This window comes from Parasteatoda tepidariorum, chromosome 11, assembly GCF_982258835.1.
Source record: "Parasteatoda tepidariorum strain Cologne lab strain chromosome 11, Ptep-v5.0, whole genome shotgun sequence".
Lineage (NCBI taxonomy): Eukaryota > Metazoa > Arthropoda > Arachnida > Araneae > Theridiidae > Parasteatoda > Parasteatoda tepidariorum.
The window spans coordinates 86,204,766-86,227,987 of record NC_141765.1 but is presented as its reverse complement, the minus strand read 5'-3'; the positions used below and the strand labels follow the sequence as shown (position 1 = coordinate 86,227,987).

Here is a 23,222-nt window from a genome sequence, read left to right as displayed (position 1 = left end):
ACTCAGTAGAAATAAGTCTTATTTCAGAAACTACAGAATAAATGAACAACAGGATTCGTTCATACACATACTGATACCCAAAATGAAATTTTCAAAATTGAGCTTGTATTTCACATTCTAATTTTATTGATGAACAGACACTCATATTTAAATTTAAAATAAAAACTGTAGGTTCATTTTCTTTAATTTTTCAACAATGTTATTTTCCCTATTTTGAATGACAAACTCAGTAGAAATAAGTCTTATTTTAGAAACTTTAGAATAAATTAACAACAGTCTTCTCTCATATTCATACTGATACCCAAAATGACATTTTCAAAATTGAACTTATATTTCACATTCTAATTTTATTGATGAACTGAATTACTTCCTTGTGATCATAAAAAAAATTCCCCGCTTTAAAAAAATGTTCATCCAAATAAATTACATTTCTTCAGACTTCCCTGACACATTTTAATCTATTGAGAAAAAAAGCAAAAAATTTTGAAGATTCTGCATTTATTTCACGAATAGATGGCTGGAAACGATTTATGAAAATGGCTGACAGGTGATTTTTCCAATCTAATTGAAGCATCCAAAATTTTTAGGTACCTTCAAAATATGATAAAATGTTTTATTACTAAAACAAGTTGAGTATTTCCTTCGGTTGACAGTTAATGCAGCAACGAGTAATGAGAAAATGATTGAACACTGTTCGTGTAAAATAGGGAAGACATAATTTTCCAGAACAAACAGAAAAAATAATGGGAACAATACTGAGTGATATATAATAAACATTTATGACAAAGTATAATGAAAAATATGATACACGCTATACCTTTTTATTTTGAATTTATTCAAATATTTTTCAGAATATGGCATTATTTCATTTAAAAAGTTTACTTTGTGCCTTTTCAGAAGTTCAATAGTTTTTAGATTAATGAAATATTTAAGATGTAAAAAGACAAAATAACTTTATGTGTATCGGAGAATTTAGTGCTTAACACAAGAAAGAATAATGTATATCTAGAAAATGTGAAGGAGCCAGTGTGGCCCTTACTAAATTGTTCGTGTTTAGATCAATCAGGCATTAATTTTTTTAAATATAATCTTAATTAATTTGATAAAAAATATATTGGAGACTATCATCAACATTCTATGGTATTTTATTCCATTTAATTAACGAAAATACTTGATTAAACGGGGCACTGTCTATTCAATTATACTTATGCAGTACTTTCTTTAATTATTAAGTTTCCTTTTCTCCATAAATATCAATTGAAGATATGGTGAAATACTCCTTTTAATGAAACTGAGGTACTTACTAAAAGGTACCTTATACCTAAACTACTTGGAGTTTTGAGGCACTTACCAAAAGGACTTTGGGATCATTCTAGTCGTCATTCTAGATATAAGGTTCTAGGTATACGTTCCTATAAGGAAATTACATCACTGATTAAATCAGCACGTAAATCGGATCAAAAGTCAGAAACACTCAATATTTTCCAAATTCATTTTTTCTTAATTGCAAAGCAATTAAGGACAAGAGTGGCAAAAAAGGTTCAATCTGGCTTTCGATTACAAAGTGAAATATTAAAATTAGTAAAACAGTTAAATTAGTTAAACAATTAGTTAAAAATATATATTTTGCAGTCTTGTCGCATATGTTTTCTGATGTAAGCTTGTTAAAAACTATTTCGATATTTAGGAATTTTTCAATTTAAAAACTTTAATTTGGTATTTCTTCTATTTTTTATGCTGCGATTATATTCCATTTTATCATCCTGTTTTAAAGCTTTTTTAAGACATTATTAGCTTCTATGAGTATGCAAACACTGCGTTTTTTCTTGGATTGCTTTACTCAGGAAATAAAAAGAAATATAATGGACATATGGATGAATTGCGTTGTAGCTGGTGACTATTTTTTTCATTCTTGTAAAAACCTTCGTTCGTAATCGGGATTAAAAATGATATTAGTTAAAATAAAGAGTTCTATAGCTTAAAAATATCTATTTACTAAAAAAAAAAAAAAAATATGTGACTCACTCTTTTATCAGACTTTCTCACAGCTTCATGTATTTTCCATACCAGTTCTGGTCCAGCACTCGCTACATGTTTTCCAATCTCAAAGTATTGCGTGATAGGGTTGGACTCTTGGGGAGTCTGTGGAGTTGTTTTTAGCTTGGAAAACATACCGATACTGGTCAGACAGTCACCTGCTTATAATCATCGATATCGTCTCTTTTTAAATATAAACCTTCTCTTTCACCTGTTCATGTAGTAAACCTGTAACAAAAAATGAACTTGTTAATCTGTGGCTACACGATTATATTAAAAACAAAAACAAATTCTGTTTTTATCGTGATTATAATATTATAATTAATTTATGAAGAGCAGCGTATATCATAATATTTACGGCTGCGATCTTTTTTAAAGCATAAAATGTCTGTAAATAAAGTTTTATAGACAATGTTTTTTATATTGATTTTTGTCCTTGTAGCTAAAATTGCAAATCATAAAAAAAATTTCTTTACACAATTTATTTGCGTACGGAATTAATTTAATTAAAAAAAATTCCATAAAAATATACCAAAAACAATTTCTTAAAAATCGTGAATGAAGTCAAGTAACGTAAATAAAGTCTAGAACCAAAACTATTTTGGTTTTAGAGACAGGAACCTCAACTAGCCAGATGGCCGAGAGGTTAGTGTATTTGGTCGCAGAGCCAATGATTGTGGGTTCGAATCCTGCTCAGGTCATGGATGTTTCTCTCTGTTATATGAACGTGGCCCATCCTATGAACGGGCATCCACGCAGTGTGCAGCCCACCATGGGAACTTAAATGATTCAGCATTCTCTGAGGCAAAGAACGAGTAATTCAGTTCCTGGCGTTGCAAAAATAATAATAAATAAATAAACGAGAGCCCTCTTCAGTGTCGAAAAACAAAGTTGTACAACTGTTCTTTTATGTCCTTCTTTTATTATCTTGTTCATTTTTCCCAATTGGTAAAACCACTTTTTACTTTAAGTCAACGTATTTTTTTTGTCCTTTCTTTTGTTATTCTGTGTTTCGTCACTGAGGAAAACTCTTGTTTAATAAACTGAAACTATAATATATCAATTTGTGTGCCTTTAATTTTGCTAAAGATGGGGTAGCTTAAAATGTATCCAATCCTCCTTCAATCACTAATGACTAAATTATCCCTTTCAAGGGATAATTTAGTCATTTATCTTTACTATAAAAACTATTGCAAATGTTTTTTTTTCTTCAAATATACAAAACATAATGAAATATTTATTAAACATAAATGAATAAACTTGAGGGAAATTACAGTAGTACCTCCCAATAAAGAAATACTCCGGAGTATTACTTAGATAAGGATGTTATATTCAGGGGTACTTATTCTTTCAAGAAGGAATTTAATCATATAACTTTCCTGTCAAATCTGTTCTGAATATTTTTTTTAATTTATTAATTAATAAATAAAATTATTAAAATTATATGATATTAATAAATGAAATTATTTCAACGTTTAAAAAATTGAATTGTATTTAATCCAATCCGTTCATTTCCAATTAGGAAATTAAAAACAGTAAATAACTAATGAATTGATTTTAACTACTCAATCAATTACTAATTATTTTCCAGGTAGAATATTGGCTTTTAACAATTAAAAAACGTCTCATTAGTCAAATATTCCTCTCTAAAAACAACTAACATAAGATACCTTGGAAAAATATTCAATATGCATAATTTAATAAAATAATTCTAAATTTATTATTGAATGCAAAACAAAATAAATACACGATTGAGTAAGCATTTGACTTAATTTTCATGAGGTATGTAAATATTTTTTAGGAAATGCTCGAGTGACAAAGCATTTTTTGCATCAAAAAATTTGAAAGACAAAGGTACATTACTGTTTTATCCCTTTTCCGTAGACAAAGATATTGTTGATGCAGAGCACGTATTTGATTGGAAGTCAAATAGCATGCCTGTTATCTTAATTCAATTTCACAAGTTTCCTAACAAACTTGTTCCTGTTTCAAAACTTTTGAATGGAAATATCTTTTTCTTTCCAACTCCTTGTATCCTCAGGATGAAAAGAGAAAGTTTTTATGTTAAATTTTGAATCATAAAATATTTTGACTCAAGGCATTTTTTATTCAGGTACTAAAGAAAAATAGTCAAAACTATCAGAATAAGATAAAATTTACAGTGTTTCTGGCTCAACGCAAGCATCGAGTAGCATGTGACTTTTAACACAAAAGTTTGGTAATGAATTTGGTACATTTAAAAATAAATTTTCATAATATGTACTAAAAATTGGAAACTGAGGTAAAATTGGGTTATTTAATTACGATACCTTAGAACATGGCATGAAAAACATTTATTTAGTTAAAATTTCGTTTCATATTTGTATTTTTACTAAATACGTGATAATAAGAACTACAATTTTGAAAACCAGAATTTCCAGCAAATCGTTACTACCAGAATTGTTCCTTATTATTACAGTGAAACCTCTCTGGAGCGTTCACTCTCTGTTTCACAGTAAAACGGTCGTTAATGGAGGTTGGTCGTTCTTAGGGGTTAACTTCATTGACTTCAAACTGTTATCAAAGGTACATGGTTTTTCGCAAACTATTTCAACTTAAGTCATGGTCAATTTCCAGGGGCGGAAATGCCACTTGTGATGGCGTCATGGAAACCGAATAGATGAATAAATTTTACCTTCAATAAAATGATCCCTGCTGCTTCTATTATGAGTAAAAACTAGAAGAGGGTTGTTTGTTTGAGTTGCTTAGTTATTTCTAAAATGCACAAAGGGCTATTGGCGACGGTCTGCGAAACATCCCTGAGGATGATCCGAAGACATGCCATCACAATTTTGATCCTCTGCAGCGGGGATTGCACCCCCGCTTCTGTAGCCCGCCGATCGCGACGGTCTGTAGCTCGCGAAGTCGAGCACTTTACGGCAGAACAGTTCAGCGAGGACCAATACCGCACACCCTCGCTCCCTACGCAGACTATTCCCAGTGGTCACCCACCCGCACACTAACCACAGCCAGTGACACTTGACTTCGGTGATCTGCTGGGAACCGTGTCTTAACGATCAGTTCACTGCGGGACTTCAACTCCAAAGATAAACCATGGATAACATCGTTTTTAGAGCAGTTTGACTGCAACATGAGGTTGTAGATCTCTATCAAAGATCATCGAAAAGGGCTCTCTAAAGAAGAGCCTCACATAAATATTTTGAATACATTTTAACATACTTTTTTGTTTGGTCAATATTTATTATTTTGATATTTTTTTGTGTTTCCCTACTTGACTTTTTCTTCATTTGGTGCAGAGGTTTGCCCGGTCGTTGGGAGAGGTTTTGAAGGTCTCAGCTAAAGGTTTTCTTCAATACAAAGTCTATGGAAAAAATTCTGTGCCTCCCAAAAGTGATCGTAAATAGATGGGGTCGCTGCATAGAGGTGGTCTTTTCTGGAGGTTTTACTGTATTATTATTATTAGAAATGTCTTTACCAAACAATACAGTAATTATCACAGATTTTTTTTTCTCTGTGTTACTTCAACTCTTGTTTCTATCGAAGTAGTGAATTATTTAATAAAAACTATTTAGTGTAACTATTTTCATTTTAAAAATAAAAATTGAGGTTTCGTCTTATTTTTTTCACAATTATAAGTCTTATTATTTCATTTTTAAGTAAAAAATGAAAATAAAAATATAATAGATTTACGACTTTATTGGTTAACAAAAATAATGAAATAATAAGTATTATGATCAGCATGTCCATTGGGAACAATAAGCAAATAATCTTGCAAAATATATATTTTCCCATTTAAAGGATAATTGTTAGTGAGAAATATTTGGAAAATATATTGTGTGGTATTTATTGCTGCTGCCTAACTGCCAAATTTCTTATACTTAATATGTTAACAAGATTTATGAATTGATCTTTAATTCTCGATTTAATAAACTCGATTTAAAATGATTTTGACCACCATTAAATATGTACACAAATATGATGTGATATTTTATTCTTGATTCAATAAATTCTATTTAAAATGATTATTATCATCAATGTATATGCATAATTTGAGCAACGTGGAAATCGTAGGAAAGTTGTACAATGCAAGAAAAAAAAATTTTAAAAAAATTTAAAAAAAATGTCAAAATAGATAAAGATTATACTAGACTCACATGCAGTCTTACCATTTGTGATTTTTCCCTCTTCGAAATCAGTTTTTTTTCTTTTTTACTGGAAAGGAACAAAAAATCTAGTTCTTTTTAAACTCCAGTCAAAATGATATTTAACTCTTAAAGTTGTGGTTGCAATATTAATAATAAAATTGCGATAGTAAAATTAGTGAATATACTTTAGAAACTATACGTAAATGTGTACTTATTCAAGCGTACTCCTTTCCCGTTATGTTGTGTTCCTTAATCAACTGTGTAATCGATATGTTGCATTAAGCCTAATGCTTTCGACAAAATGTGTATCTAAGTCCCATTAGCATTTTGTTCAATTTGCTCGAGGCATTTCGAAGGAAATGATCTCGATAAAAACGAAGCAAATTTAGAATATTCATTAATATAGAAAATTAAAATAATTTTCTTATCATGGACATTTATATTTTCGGTAAAAAACATAAAAATACGTGACTAAAAATTAAATATCCAATAAATAAGTTATTTTCTGATAATTATTTATTAAACCAACGTTTCATCAAATAACCTTTGAGCAGAAATAGAAGTAATATATTTTGATTGTTATTTTTGTTCATCGCAGGTTTCTTGGAAAATTGACTGAAGGAGAAACCTAAGAACTTTTAGCTCTTTGTCAACGAAATGATAGGGTGAAAAGGAATTTATTGGGTTTAAGTCATAAAGAACACAAAGATACCTCTTCATTACTTCTTCTCACACTATGAGATGATTCTTGCTTTAGATGATATAAAGAAAAGATAAACACTTGTTTTGTGGAAAAGATTTTTTATTACTATTTCTTAGCGGCATGGATTGAAATAACTGTCAAGATAATATATGACGAAACTCTTCCCTAAACTAGACGTGAGCTAACAAAATGTGTAAATCTTATCTCGAGTTTTTGATCAAATCAATTTCTAGAAAGGTAATAAGTTTGGTTAGATTTATAATGTGAAATACTTAGGGAGAAGAAATTAACCAAACTGTACGTATTGAACTTAAAATAGTTTTCATCAAATCAAGGACGTTTTAAGGCAGAAAAATTATTTATTAATTTCGTTTCGCTGAAATTTGTTTTTTCCGACTATTTATTCAGCTTTTAATGTAGTTAAGTGTTACTTCCAGAAATAAAAATATTTATTATTAAACTAAGAAAAAAAGCTCGGTCAATTCTTCCTAAATATGGAAAATTTCATCGTGTGTCTTGTTTAATGGGAAAACTAAAAAGTTGCGTAATTTCTGCCGAAGTGTCTTGTCATGATTTTGGCAAAATTAACAAATATGGTTTTATAATAGGTGATAGAATTTGATAAATGTGGTAAAATTTGGTAATTTAATCATGATATCTTAGAACATGGCAGAAAAACCATTTATTCGATTAAATATACTTCGCAGTTTCGTATTTTTTTACTAAATATGATGTAATAAGAAATATAATTTTAAATTCCATTATTTCCGGTTATTTATTTACCGTATAAGAGGAATTACCGGATGAATGGTTTAAATACGGTAAATTTTTGTTTCATTTACCAAATGTTATATTTTTTTACTAGAAATGAAAATGCACTATGTTGCAATTCAAATTTGATGGCTGGTGTTAGAGTCGATTCAATGGAAAATTCACTAAAATTAGTGTATGAAGCCAACCAAACAGTAAAAAAATGCAAAATGACCAAGTATCGTTACTTAGTGAATTATGTTTTTGCATAAATTAAGCTTTGATTTTGTAAGTGAAATTGTTTCAAAATATTAAACCAAATTACAAAATATGCTATAAGTACATGATACAAATTAAAATAGTACCGTTTGAAACTACGTCTATCTTTGAAGAGATAGACAATAATAGCTTTTATCAAAATAGTAATTTGTGATAGTATGAACGATATTAAAATGCGATAATTATTGAGCTATTTTTTTATTATTGCATTTTATTTAAAGTTAGCTTTTATCCTGTGAGATCTTTGATATTTTTTAAGTAGTTACGGCTGAAATTATTTCTGCTTCATGTATAAAGCACAATTGTAAAATTATGTATATGAACTGAGTAAAATTACATACATAAACGTTTGCTTTCAATTGATTATACGAATTCAGTTTTAATATTAAGAAGCAAAATAATATGACTACAAGAAAGCATTTGTAAATGATTACATTTGCTTTTGAATCCGAGATTTTCCTAATCACTAATGTTCCTTTTATATGCACTCTTATATTTTGCAAAATGATACATAATTTTGAAATTTTTCTTACAATAGGAAAAAAAATACAAGATCCATTAATACAAGTCGTAGAATTATTTAAGTTAGATTTTAAATATATTTTCTAAAGAAAATTTTGTGATTTAATATTATACATGTTCATAAAAATTCATCCTGTTAAGCTTTTTTACAATGTTAATGTTTTACAAAGACGAATGAGCACTATCAACTATTTATAAGTTTGTATTAATTAGTGCAGGATCATGCAATGTATTTTTTATTCAATCGATAACACACCTTAAATAATCTTTAACTTAAATGGTTTACTTTAATCTGTAAATGCTTTAAAGGTAAAGAATATTATTTATCAACTAGAAAAGTTTTCAGTTAAAATGTAATGCTACACTGTTCGAATTTTCATTCTGAAATTATGATAAAATTACCGGCAGCAGTCCATCTATCAAATTAACCGTAAGGCTTAGGGTAAAGATAAATTTTTACCTTTACAGTTTTAAACTACTTAAAACTAGAATAGTTAAAAATCCATGAATACTAAATTAAATGGTTTTTTAACTATTTACAACTAGCAAAGTTTCAAAACCATAAAAAAAAATTTCACCTAACATTAGAGATAGTTTAGCAGCTTTATGAGTCTGCCATATATGCGTATGCGTGAATGAGAGTATCGTATTTTAATAGTCCAGGGTCGCAAATTAGGAAGTACAGGATGCTTGAAGATGTTCATTTGTTGAAGTGAATGGTGGAAACATTGTGGTGTCAACGCTTGAAACCGAACTCCCATACTGTCGGTCACAAGATTGACAGATTATCCCTTGCGATTATAATATATAACCACCTGCAAGGAGTTAGGTGGCTAACTGTATTAGGGGAAGCGATTTAAGAAAAACAATTTTTCTTACAGTTACTAGCTTGAATGCCCTTTTATTTATGGTTATTTGACTATATTGTTTTAATATGGTAAAAAAATAATTAAACGAATTGTTATTCGACCATTTTTCCCGAAAAATTTCTTTTAGACATCATTCATACTTTAAAAAATCAATTTTTTTAACGATACGTTTTACTTCAGATATTGCTTCAAAAAATATACTTTTGCTATAATTCCGAGTTTAAATATAAAAAATAAAAATGATGCAAAAAATTGGGAAGCGCAAAATATAATGAAAAAACAAACTTCAACAATGAAACATTTAACCTGAAACAAAAGCCTCCTTTTCCAAAACATTACAGCTTTTAAAGATTATCTCGGATAAATGTAAGGTAAGTTCTTCTCAGAAATTAAATTCGTAGAAACTATTTTTTCAAGGCTTTTTGAGAGCATTTGTACGTAACATTTATGAACAAATAATCCTCTTTATACTAAAATATTATGTCTCTATCAATCAGAATATTTTTCTACTATAAAATAAAGCTTATCATTAAACTTTTAGACTTTTATTTAACGTATCCTCTTGCCGCAAATTAAAGTATCGTTTTTATTCCGTTGTAAAGAGTTTATTTTCTTTCAGTTTTAACTCTTCATTGGATGGAAGGAAGGCTATAATTTTCCTTCAATAACAGGATACTTTTTTCCGTATAACTTCTCCTTAATGAGGGATTAAAAATAAATTGCGAGAATGTAACAATGTAGAAGGATTTGATATTTGTTAATGTTACGAAAAAGAGAGATATTTTTTTTCTATTACTCTAAGTGTCAGTGAAATATATTTCGTATAATTAATGAAAAGTATCGTTTTTGTTAAAGAAATCAATATTGTTGTTTTAACGCAACTTGACAATGTGTCCAATCAAAAATAAACAAACCGAAAGTATAATTTTTCCGTGTGTTTTGCATTTTTAACGCGTAATAGTTTAATATGCATTTCCGACTTTTAATTGGCGTTTTCTCTAAATAATAATTTTCACACTCAAAGAATCCTTTGCTTTTCATTTTTAATTTCATTAACATGTAAATGAATAATATTGTTTTCGTTGCATTAAATTTGTTTTCCTGATTGTTTTTATGATTTCTGAGAAATCAAATGCTAAAACTTGTATTTTGGAGAATTTTTGTTCATTCTACAGACTTTTTACCTTTAAACAAATGGAAATATAATAAAGAATCTAAGCACGTAATAAAAATTTTTAAAATACATGTTAAGGGCAATTTTTATGAGACACCGCTTGCATACATTTTTAGAGTTGTTGTAACTGTTACTACGCCGACCGGCCTGTGTAGGGGGCAGGGAACTGAAAGGTTCTGGGTTCGAATCCCGGGCAAGGCATGGATGTTTCTTTCTCTCTCTGTGTGTTCTATGTCCTTTCTTCTTCGTGTGTGAATGTGACCCCCCCCCTATAAACGGTTTGTGGTTGTGTGAATGGCGTGGCAGAAGTCGAATCCCTGGCTATAGATGGCGCCACTGAAAAACAGGAACAATCGCACCCCCACTGCCTAAAACAGGCATACGACAAAAAAAACTGTTATAAAATTATGACATTTGATTCAGACATGATTAACTTTCTGTAAATAGAGCATTAAAAAAATGAATAGAAATATGATTTAAATAATATCATTCAACTGATGCTGGTCGCCAATCTAAGTTGAAAAATAATTACATCGAATTTGATTTTGAATGGGGCTCTAAAGTTTTTATTAATTCAGTAGATTGCACTGAAAAAAAATTCCCGTTTTTACGGACTTTCCCCATTTATTTAACTGTATAAAGCGGTTTAATTCACAAAAAAGGTTTTTCTCCTTTATCATAAATGGATTGAATCCGTCAGTTCAAATTTTAGTTTTTACTATGTAGTTTTGCTTACCGTAAGATAATTTTACCTTCTTTCAAATAATTTCATGATTATTTTCTATACTTGCTCTCAATTTTCAGCAATTATTTTAGGTTTTTGATCATCGCATAAATAAATTTGTGTTTCGACTTTATTTACAAATTGACATTGTACCTGATTATTATCTGTCTTTAGACATAATTTTTTTCTAAGTTAAGCTGCTCGACATTTTTACATGGGTGGTTCACGATATTTTTGCTTATTTTTACTCTTAAACATGACTTTAATTAGTAAGACTTTAAAGACAAAGAAAGTTTAACATTTTTCTTCATACTAAATCGCTAGAGCTGCCCTTGCTCAAGGGATAGCGCGTTCGCCTTCTAAGCCAGGTTCGAAACCCATCATTGACAAGTCATATGCTCTTTTGTTAAATCAACAGAGTTTTTTCTTTTTTATAAAATAATGGAGTTTCATTGTTAAAAAAATAGCACTAATCTTAGCACTAAACAGCACTAATATATATATATATATATATATATATATATATATATATATATATATATATATATATATATATATATATATATATATATATATATATATATATATATATATATATATATATATATATATATACATTTGTTTGTTTTTTTGAGAAAAAAATAAGGCATTGAGCTTTTAAATATACTTTTAGAAACTAAACTACCGGTTTTTTTTGTTTTTTCAAGACACTTTCAAATGGTTAAATTTCCTTATATGGCATAGGATATAGATATGGCATTTTTTATTACTCTTGGCAAGGGAATTAAAACTTACACTCCCTCTCTCTGGGAAAAAAATATGTTCAAAACTTGCAGAATCTGGTAAAATTTATAGTGTTTCTGGCTGTATATGAAACACCGAAAAGTTCCGTAATTTTAACCAAAGCGCTTTAGTAATGACTTTTGGAAAAATCAATAATTAAAAATAGTTTTTTACTATATTGTTTGGTAATAAATATGGGACTGTTGCTTAATATTTTCATAATACCTTAGAGTATGGCTTGCAAACAATTTATTCAATTGAATTTACTTTTCAGTTTTGTATTTTCGCTAAATATGTGGTAAATGTAAATAAACATCCGCTCTACTTTTGAAAACCAGAATGCCCGGTAAACTGTTTCCATAACGAACAGGGGAAAAAGGAATGATTTAAATACCGTATATTTAGACTTAATTACCAGAATTATGTTTTCTTTTACAAGAAAAGTTACAATCTTACAAATACGGTAATTTCAATAGAATAATTCCCGACACACAATTCTAGTAATTTTAGCGCGTCCATTTTCAGATTGTAAGATATGTTAAAAATGTTTTTACGTAAAAAAAAGTAATATTCCTGGTCTTAAAATCGCATTTTTTAAATTTCTCTATCGGTTTTTTGAAAAAAAAAATAGTTTTAAAATTAACATAATTTGTTGGTTTTTATGCACAGTTTAAACATTTTCGAAAACATAATTTCTTCTGAAACTACGCAATTTTACACTCCTCTCACTGGAAATACTGCCATGGTAAACTTTAAAAGACTAGGCAGAAGGCTCCTGTATTTCATTTCGATGTGATTTTATAAGAAGTTATTTAATTGCAACTTTTTTTTGAATTTTAGCAAAGTATCTTGCGAATTACAAAATTTTACTCTTACTCTAAAGAAAAGTTTTTACCCTACTTTCTTATCGTTAATGTTGCTAAGAAATATATCAAAATCGCAACATACATCTTTTGTTATACTACAAAAGCTAGACCTCCAGCAAAAGGAATTTCTCAATAGAAAGTAAACATCCATTTTGAAAAATATCTTGTCGTATTTCAGCTTATATCTGTAACATAGTTGAATTTGTTTTATGATCTTTTTAATAAATACAACTAGTTTCGGTATCTAAAGATTTTTAATTTTTTTTTTCCTTTCATTTTGCTCAGTTACATTGAATGATTTTATTTACAAGAAGAATATATTTTTTAGTATTGTGTTCTATTTTCTGAAAAAAAATATAAATTTCAGTTCTGTGAAGGATGTTAACATCATTTCATGGTAAAAAATAGCGAATTTCTTTGGTAAAAAAAAAGTTACATTAAAATTGCCACTCTGTACAGTCCCGTAGTCCTTACACAATACGGGTAAATGAAACCAAAATATGCGTTATTTAAACCCTTTATTTGGCAATTTTCTCCGTTCATATGGTAGCGGTTTAAAGGAAATTTTGATTTTCAAATTTATAGTTCTGATTACATCTAAATTAGTAAGAAATACAAAACCGAAAAGTAAATTTACCCGAATAAATGTTTTAATGCCATACTTTAAGGTATCATGACAAAAAATCCTTATTTCACCACATTTGCCAAATCTTAACACAGATTGTAAAACTATATTAAATTGTTAATTTTTCCAAAATCATGACTGAAGCACTTCGTAAAAAGCTTCCGAACTTTTTGATGTTCCCATAGAGCGAGAAACGCACATAGAGTAAATTTAGCCTAATTCTGGTAGTTATGACGATACTTTTTTCTAACAAGGAAACATTCCCATGCTAAATCCATAGAAATCAATTAAAATTTGATAGGCATTAGAAGAAATTATAGATTATTTCTATCCAAAACATTGACTGCTAAATTGCCTTAGAAGAGAGAGTAAAATAATATTTAAAATCGGATTTTGGTTACCAATGTGTTACAGCTATCAATACGTAGTCCATTTTTTGAAAACAAAGAAAGAAACTGCAACGAGTTCACCAAATTTATGTTGTGTTTACAAACGTAATATTTGAAAACCAATCTTTACAATCATCGTATCATTACGAAAATAAAATGCATGTTATCCGTGCCCAATATTGTATAAAAGGTAATATAATTTATTTATTTCGAACAGGCATAGATTTTCAATTCGGAATAATACACGTTTAAAAGCTTGCTCCTTGAATCTTCAAACTTAAAAAAAAAAAAAATTTCACATGGTTAATGCATTTTATCAATAGAGAATAGTTCATTTCCCCCCCCCCCATTTGTATCAAATAAAATACCTTGACGCTTTTCACCGACAAACAATGCAAACAATACAATTACCATTGTATTGAAAAATTTCAAATAATCCAATTCACAAACAATGCAATTACAATTGTATTGTAAAACTTCAAATCATTCAATCATCAAATCATTGTATTGTAAAATTTCCAATTCTCCTTATTCACAATCCACATCTTGCTTAAAATAATATGTTGGGACATTAATATTTTAAGCTGTTCAAAATGTGTTTTTGAAAAAAATCGAGTCTTAGGAAAATCGAGTTTTGAAAAATGAATGATTGCTGCAACAATACTTTTCGATATTTAAAAAATAGCATCTTGCTAATTTGTATTACTTGTATGAAAAAAAGGGTAATAATACACATTTTATCTCAAAAAATGTGTAAAAAGACTTTTCAGGATCATAAAAGTAACAAATTATAGCTTTTTGCTTAATCTCTTCTAAGGAAAAAATTTAGTACTACAAAATGAATATTTAAATCATATATGAAATGCTTTCAAATGCAATGCTTTGACAAAAATATTGGTAAAATTAACACTTAAATATGATTTTATAATCTGTGATAAAATTTGGTATACGTGGTAAAATTTTTGACTTTGTTTTGATACCTTAGAGCATTCATTTTTCAGTTTTGTATTTTTAGCTGAATGGATGGCACTAAGAACTATTATTTTTGAAAATCTGAATTTCCATTCAGCAATTATTATAAGAATGAAAAATTTACCGCATGGATGGTTTAAATACCGTAAATTTTGGTTTTTCTTACCACAATAAAAATAAATTTATCAACATTTTTCGTCTTATTTTCAGATTTGAGTATTTGAGTGAATGTCGTGATATTAAGCTGATTTCGTGTCATTGAGTGTCATTTCAACTGAGTTTGAGTTTAGTTCATACTCATTGAGTTGGTTTTCCATGTTTATTTCAGTTGATTGATATTCAAAACCTCTTATAAAACTGCTCTGCAAGAAAAAAAAAGCTGCTGCCCTCACAATATTCCTGCTGTTTCAAACGTAGAAAAATCCCCTTAATTCAAATAGGATCCTAATTTCCCCCATTACTCACCTTTTTCCTGGAACAAATTCCTATATACGTCGTTTTTCTAGTTTCTGTCCTGACACTATTCCTGCTGATTCAGAAGAAAGATAATAAGGTCAATTGAAACCAGCTTTAAAAAATAGTGAAAGTCAATTTGTTTAAGTTAACGAAATTGCAAACTTATCTTTGTATGAAAAGTCATTCCTTTAAAACTATTTTCTGAAAAGAAAACTATTTCCTAAGCAAAATAGCTCTAATCATTATTAAAACTATATTTTTCAAGACTATAAAAATTTTGCTTACTGAAAAATAAAATATTTATTCGTTTGAGAATTTAATTTAATACTAAATGAATTTAATACTTTGCGAATCCTTAAGATTTTGTTTCAACAAGCAAAAAGCAAGTGCATTTCTTTTGATTCTGTTGTCTGAAATAGTTGCGTGCCTATCAAAGAAATCGAGACAATAACTCAAAAAAAAAAATCTTCTAAAAATTACTTGCTTTGAAGGACTTCTAAAGACTTTCTGAAAGCATAAAAACTTCCAGACAAAGAACACTGGAAAGAAATATAGAAGCCAAATAACGAAAACAAAATACAGAACAGCAGATTTATCCAAGGTTTTAAGTAAACAGAGGAAGAAATTTTCTTCTTTAATCGGAAGTATGAGATCAACATACATTATTTGTTAAGGTAAAGAATTATTTTGCTTTGTCAAAACAAGATATTCGAATAATTACTTTATATTTATGAAATGCAGAGAGCTTATTCAAATACTGGTTCAATTTAGCGAAGGCATGTACCAACCTACTTTTTAATAGAATTTCTTTAAAGGAGATATTTTTTAATTATTGTTTGTTAGCTTAAAACAATACGAATACATTTCAGATGAATTATTTAAAAATATTTTGAGAAGAACTTGCAATGAAATGACAAAAAACTTAGCGTAAAGATTTGATATCTTAGAGTTTTTTACTTACATAGAGTGTTCAGTGAAGATCATTCTTAGTATTTATTTTTAGAATTCCTTAACAAAAATAAAAACAACAAAGTATAGGATTACTATATTAGCAAAGAAACAGAAACGCTTTCATAATATAAAATATACATTAATAACAAAAAATATTAAATAAATAAATGCTTAAATTACATCAATGGCTTCATTTTAGTTCATTTTTAGACGAAAAAAACTACTACTTGTCATTGAGAAGAAATTTTAGAATAAGTGCTTCAATCTAGCACAAATGGGGGAGCTAGACAATCTGCTCGAATTTAAGGGCTTTAGATTTAGTTTCAATGATTATAGATTTGGTAATTTTTATTTAGCTATGTTACGTAATTTCAAAGCCTATTTTTTTAATAAGAACTAGCATTTAGTAAGAATGTATTGATTAGTCCAAGAAGTGCTCTAGTGTCTTGTTTAAATTTGCACCATTTTGGAACACGTTTGCACAAAAAGTTTGCAAGTTTTTAACCCCTTTAAGACCGTGATCGTGTATACGTGAACTCGCGATTCTTCCTTCAAAGCCCACAATATCACATATATAACAAATCTTTCTGACTCTAGCTGCCCAGGATTGAACGTGATCTCAATACTGCACTTTAGTATTAACGGTCGATAACAATATTAATGCGTTTCGTTAGTACGTATAAACTCGAAGCGTGCGAGTCTGGGAAGGAACTTTTTTTTTCCTTCCGCGGATCCTGAAAAAGTTAAGAACTTCATTTTTTTTATTCAGAAAGTTAAATGGGAATTTATATGTTAAAGAAATGTGTAATCATTTTAAATTCATTGTTTGAAATACTTTCAATAATAAATTTCAAGTATGAAAAATATGAACTTCTCAAAAAACTCTTCAAAAGTGCTGCCCCCTTTTTCTTACAAAAAATATGAATGGATGAGATACTTCATTACCAACGTCGAATAATCGACCCAATTCTGAATTTACGACAGTCAATGTTCAATTTCGTAGCCTTATAAATTTGAACTCATAAGAGAAGAGAACTTCTAGAAAAAAAATATTGGGACAAGTTAGACCTCGTGGAAGACCTTTTGATGGAACCTACCAGCATTTGCGTCACTTGGAGAGGAACTTTTCACGGTTGTACTAACGGCAAGGGGATTTTAACCCATGATCCGTCAACCGCTGAGGATATTTTACGCCAGCAATGTGGTTGATGCGAGCCAGAAGCAGAAAAGGTATAAACTAGCCACCACTAGGAATTGATTCTGGGTCCATCTCCTGAACCACCGCAGCTCTGGGTAAGATATTGACAATAATGGTTAAAATAGTTCTCAGCCGCACATAAAAAGTTCTTTTCATGACGTAGGTTTTGAACCTTTTCGATAGAAGTTTCACACATTTTCATTAAGCCATTATGCATTCATGCTTGCTACTATATATTTCCCTATTTTTAGGATAAAGTTATTAGGGGAGGATAGAATAATCAAGGAACCCTTGAATTGGTCAAAAAAATAATGTATTACAGGTCAGCACCTCTGGTTATGTAGAAAAAGTTTCATTCAATATCAAAATTTCACGTTAAACTGCGAACAATGTTCTTGTTAGTTTGCATTGAAAAATAATCTAAATAAACAATGAAGTAATTGATATGAAAGATAACATGGTTATTTTGATTACTTTATTTAGAAAAAACTAAGTTAATAACTTTGCCGAAGGATTTTGAATAAGCAAATGTTTTTGAAAGAAAATGCAAATTTTTTAAATTTTTTTTTCGGACTCAAATTTGTTGCATTATATTATGATTTCAAAATTTTAAATCATTTTATTTTTCGGAGCTTTACACCGAACTAAGTCATCGTTTAAATTAGAAAAGAAACATTAACAAAAAGTGCTTCAGTGACAAAATAAACTTTAATTTGTCTAGGAACAAAAATGCCTGAACAACTTTCGACTGTCAACAAGCAAACGAAATTACATTTTCTTACACTATAAAAGTCTTTTTGCAAAACCTCTGAAATATTTTTAGTTATTACAGTTTTATTATTAGAACTGTAGTCGCATAAAAAAGTCAGAGCAATTTAGAAACATTTTACATGATGATATTTATCGTTACTTGATTATATTTTGATTTTGTTATTTGTTGACATATTTTGGTTTTCTGATGACGTAGATTAAAATCTAAAAAAGAATGAGTCTCACAAGTGAAAAATTTCCTTACATTTTTAAATTGAAATATAAATAAAAATAACTGTTCCGCAAATTAAACTAAAAGCTCTTTTCTGAGAAAAGCTGTTGATTGAAATAATTTTAATAAATGGAGAAAAGAAACCTGGTAAAACTACTGTTCTGTATATCAATAGCATTTCTTGTTAAAAATATAATTCTGCTTACTGAAACCAAAATATACGGTATTTAAACCATTCATTTGGTAATTTTGCCTTTCACAAGGTAACGTTTTACCGAAAATTCTGGTTTTCAGAATTATATTTCTTATTGCGACGCATTTAGTAAAAAAATGCAAAACTGAATAATGAATCTTACTGAATAAATGCATTGTATTTCATGCTGGTATCATGACAAAATTACCAAATTTTACCACATTTACTAAATTTCATCACACACTCTAAAAGCGCATTTTACAGTTAATTTTACCAAATTTATTAGCAAAGTGTTTCGGTAAAAAAAACTACCGTATTTTTCGGTGTTCTCATCGAACCAGAAACACGGTAAATTTTACCATATACTGTTAGTTTTTACCATACTTTTTGAGTGAGTGTACTTACTGTATATTACAAATAGTTCTTCAGGCAAAAGCGGAACATTAATCAATTAAATATCAAAGGGGTGCTGAAATAGTTTAGTCTAGAATGCTTTCAAAAATTTGAAACATTAATGTTAATTTTTCTTGTTTGCGGTTTTCATGCCTGGAGAAATTTTTTTTCTTTTAATGCTTGCAAAGAACTGCAAAATTCGTTCGCAAAGCAACGAATTGCAAAATTCGTTTCATAACTTTTAACAAAGCAATGCAAAACATCACATTTAAAAATTCAGAACGTTTAATCAGCTTTTGAGAAATTAAATATAAAAATAACCTTTCTTTTCAAATATTTGTTATTACGTTTTACTTTTTACTTATGATTGTTATTTAAGAGGAATAAATTTTTAGAAGAATAAAATTTTTCTGATTTTACTATCTAGGCCTCATTCTTCAGATGTTTGGTACTCAAGCTATATAAGCTAAGCTCAGTGGTATGTCAAGACATGAATGGCCAATGCATGGCCATCCAAGTATTCTTGACCTTCTTGATCCAAGGATATGTTATTCTTGGAGCAGACGCAGATGTTCCGATTGGGTGGTCAGCCGAACGTAGAACCTCCAGTCTTTAGTCTCCAAGCATGCCTGGTACTCATTTTATCTATCCACTGAAGGGATGAAAGGATGATATAAGCCCTCGGACGCGGACCTTGTCCGGTCCGAGGATAAAACCCCGAAACTGTGGCACAGGAGTGCTAACCGCTACCATACTCATGCTTTATATTAGTAACATATTTCGAGCTCAACCAAAAAAAAAATTATTAAGTTATGAAAAATTTTCTTGTTTCGTTTTAAAGGCACAGATTTATTGCCGATTTATTATTTATTTTAATACTATCTTAGCACATTTTGTTCCATTTTAATACTATACTAGCACTTTTTGTTCCAACATTAATTCCAGAAATTTAACAACTATCAATACAATATAAAAAAAATCCATGTAAAAATGCGGACAATGACAGGCAATAGAGATCTCAGACAAATTCCATAAAAAATAGTTAAACCTAAAATTGCTGAAAGCCTGCAATTTTGCAGTGTCTGAAACATAGGATCAGTCAATAAAATAAGCTGCATTGCCCATAAAATAAGAATTGCTACGTAAAAGATCCCTAGTTGAAGAATGGACATCATCCAGTAAATGAATTTTGAGATCATCTTTTCGCTTAAATTTCGAGACCAAGAGAATGATTGTGGTGGTGAGGTCAGCGTTACGCATAAATCGCCTTTATTTATCCCACAAGCTCTGGTGATGGGTGAGTTTCAAGCCGTCACTGATCATCGAACCCACGTCCATCGCAGTGAATTTTCAGTGTCTTTAACCCCTGAGCCATCACGGAGATTCAATACTTAAAAGAACTAAAACGAAGGAAATAAAAATGTAGTATATATATATATATATTAGGTTAGATTATAATATAGTCCAATTTTATTTTTCTTATCCTGAAAATAACTTGCATAAATATAATTAACAAGCTCTAAACTTTACTGCAAAAACACTGTACTGTACTAAAAGCATAACTTTGAGAGGGGGTAACGGTCAAGAATTTAGTCGTCTGACAGCTTTGCAATGATAATTTCTTTTCTCAGAATATATATATATATATATATATATATATATATATATATATATATATATGTTTTTCAATATTTTAATTATTTCACTTTTATTTCCGCAAATATTTCTTTCCCATGAAGAGTGTCTGCAAAATTTTCACTACACTTCAAAAGTTCTAGAAATATGGCGGTGTGCGCAAAGAATAAAATTAACATTAGGGGGTCCAAACTTTGGATCACTCACCTGACCGAACTTTTAGGACTATATTATCCAGATTACGGCTACCTTCTATATTTTGGAAGTCAGAAATCCGAATCCATTTAAAAAAAGGTATGTTTATTCATAGAAAGTACGTTTTTGTGTCCGATTTCATAACTCAAAATACAGTCTGTACTAATTTATTAGCATATTTGTGTTCAACCCTTGAAATTAGTGTGATGGAATCCTAGAACATAAAGGTTCGAAGACTCAATCAAAAGTTAGTCAGGGTGTTCCTTTTTTTTTTTTTGGTGCTCTGTGCATTTACAGAATCATACCATTTAGCTTAAAAAGCGGGCCTTGTCAGTAAAATTATATGGTAAATTACATATTTAAAAAGTACATATTGTAAATTAATTTATTGTAAAATATTGTAACATTTAAATTTAAATACTTTTAATTAATAAAGATTTTAATCTATTAGATTAAAATTCTTTTACATATTTTGAAATTCTTTCAATTTATTCTAGATTTAAATACTTTTCATTAATAAAGATTCAAAGATTTAATTAATAAAGATTTTAAATTTCAGTATATTATATCTAAATTTATTCCGCAAAAGATTGCTTCACGAAAAGATCAAATTGCAACTACTCTCGTTAAAAGCAAGTGTTACGAAAAATACAAGCTTCAAACAGTCTCCAAAGCAGCTTGTGGCGAATAAATAGATCTCAGTTTCCATGATATATATTGTTAATAAACTCTGTAGTAATTTAGTTCAGCTAGTTCCATTTCAACTTTCTTGAAATTTACTGCATTCTGAATAGAAAATGAATTTTCGTAATCGATATTGCAGATATTCTTAGATTAAATTTACAAGGCTTTATAAAAATAAATGTATAGTGATAAGGGGGCAAATGCACAAGGACGAAATTAAAAGCTCTCTGCATTTCATGCTTTTGTAGAAATTAATTTTTCTATTCTGTTTTATAATAGTCAAGGGAAAGTTTTGTTTAAAGAAGTTTGTTTGCAACTCATCGCAATCTTTGTTAATAAAAAAATGTTTCCTCTTATGAACATTTATACGGAATAAAAAACAAGAAAAATGTGAAATAAATAAATAAATAAAAATAAAAATATGTAAAATGCATAAGAATTAGTGTAATTATTATAACATTAGTATAAATGAACAATTTTTTTCCATAAATGTTTAACTAATAGCAGTAAGGGATAAGTAACTTCGTTTTGATGTTACATGAAATTATTGTATAAAAATTCTTTATTATCTAGCTAAAGAAGGGTTGATTTTAAGCTGCGATTTAAATAATGTTGACGCTGCTAAGAGCAATTTTTTATAGCGTTTCTTCAATGATGTTCTTCAATATCGAGACTGTGAAGACCTGATTTTTCTGTCAAGGTCTTGTGAGGCACTAATATAGTAGATCATTACTAGATCATATCTGTTTAATTAATTGGTGAGGCTAATTAAATGATTCGCAGTAATCGATTACCTACTACACTCAGCATCCATGAAGCACTTTGAGTAAAGAAACATTGCAATCATTTTTGAGATTCCATCAGATCACCAAAAGACTATCAGATTTGTCAACCCAGTTTTTGTGTAGCACACAAATCGCACTATCTCCATTAGATTAATTGCGGCAGTTGATGATATGATTAGCGGTAGTCGAAAAATTACTTGCGCAACATCTTTGTAGCACATAGAGTAAAAAAACAGTGCTATCACTTTTCCGATTTCATCAGATCACCATAAGACTCTCAAATTTGGCAACTTAAGGCTTGTGGGTCACGCAAACAGATCAAATTCATTCAATTAATTACGGCAGAGAATGAAATTATTAGTGGTAATCGAAAAATTACTATGTGCAACATCTAAGTAGCCCTTTATATAAAGAAACGGTGCCATCACATTCTTAAAAAAATCGTATTACTTCGTACTGTTTCGTTCTCCCCATTTCCTTCCAAGTATAACTTAACATTCGTTTTAAATGCCCTCGCTTTAACTGGCTAATCAGTTATATATAAGAGCCTGGTCTGTGGTGCAATTCTCCGATCACTTCCTTTATAAACCTTAAAAGCCCTCTTGGCGGTGCTGTAATCAATTAACGCTGTAGTAGATGCCCATTTTTCATATGAGCAACTAATATATATATACTGTATTGTAAAGTGAAAAATATACAACTTTTTTTACACTACATAATGATATAAAAAAATATTTTGAGAATGGTTATTGGTTATCAGTTAAAATGACCACTTAAAAACTACTTTAAGGTCTTTGGATTTTGTTGATGGGATAACAAAGTCTTATGACATTCCTCGATAAAATAGAAAAGTTATTCGCGTATGGACCAATAATTAATATTAATTAATTTTTGAGAGGAGAACCAAGTATG

The 23,222-nt window shown here is 29.2% G+C and overlaps 1 protein-coding gene across 4 annotated transcripts in view; it reads right to left on the bottom strand.

Moving 5' to 3' along the window:
- The window catches only part of LOC107440096 (SCY1-like protein bma), a 691,298-nt gene that overhangs the window by 255,161 nt on the left and 412,915 nt on the right, over window positions 1-23,222 (bottom strand). For all 4 annotated transcript variants that reach the window (XM_087154978.1, XM_087154980.1, XM_087154979.1 and 1 more), the window contains one exon: window positions 2,026-2,265. In XM_087154978.1, coding sequence (XP_087011104.1) covers window positions 2,026-2,172 — 147 coding nt within the window. In that variant the 5' untranslated portion in view covers window positions 2,173-2,265. The remainder of the gene's footprint in view (window positions 1-2,025; window positions 2,266-23,222) is intronic.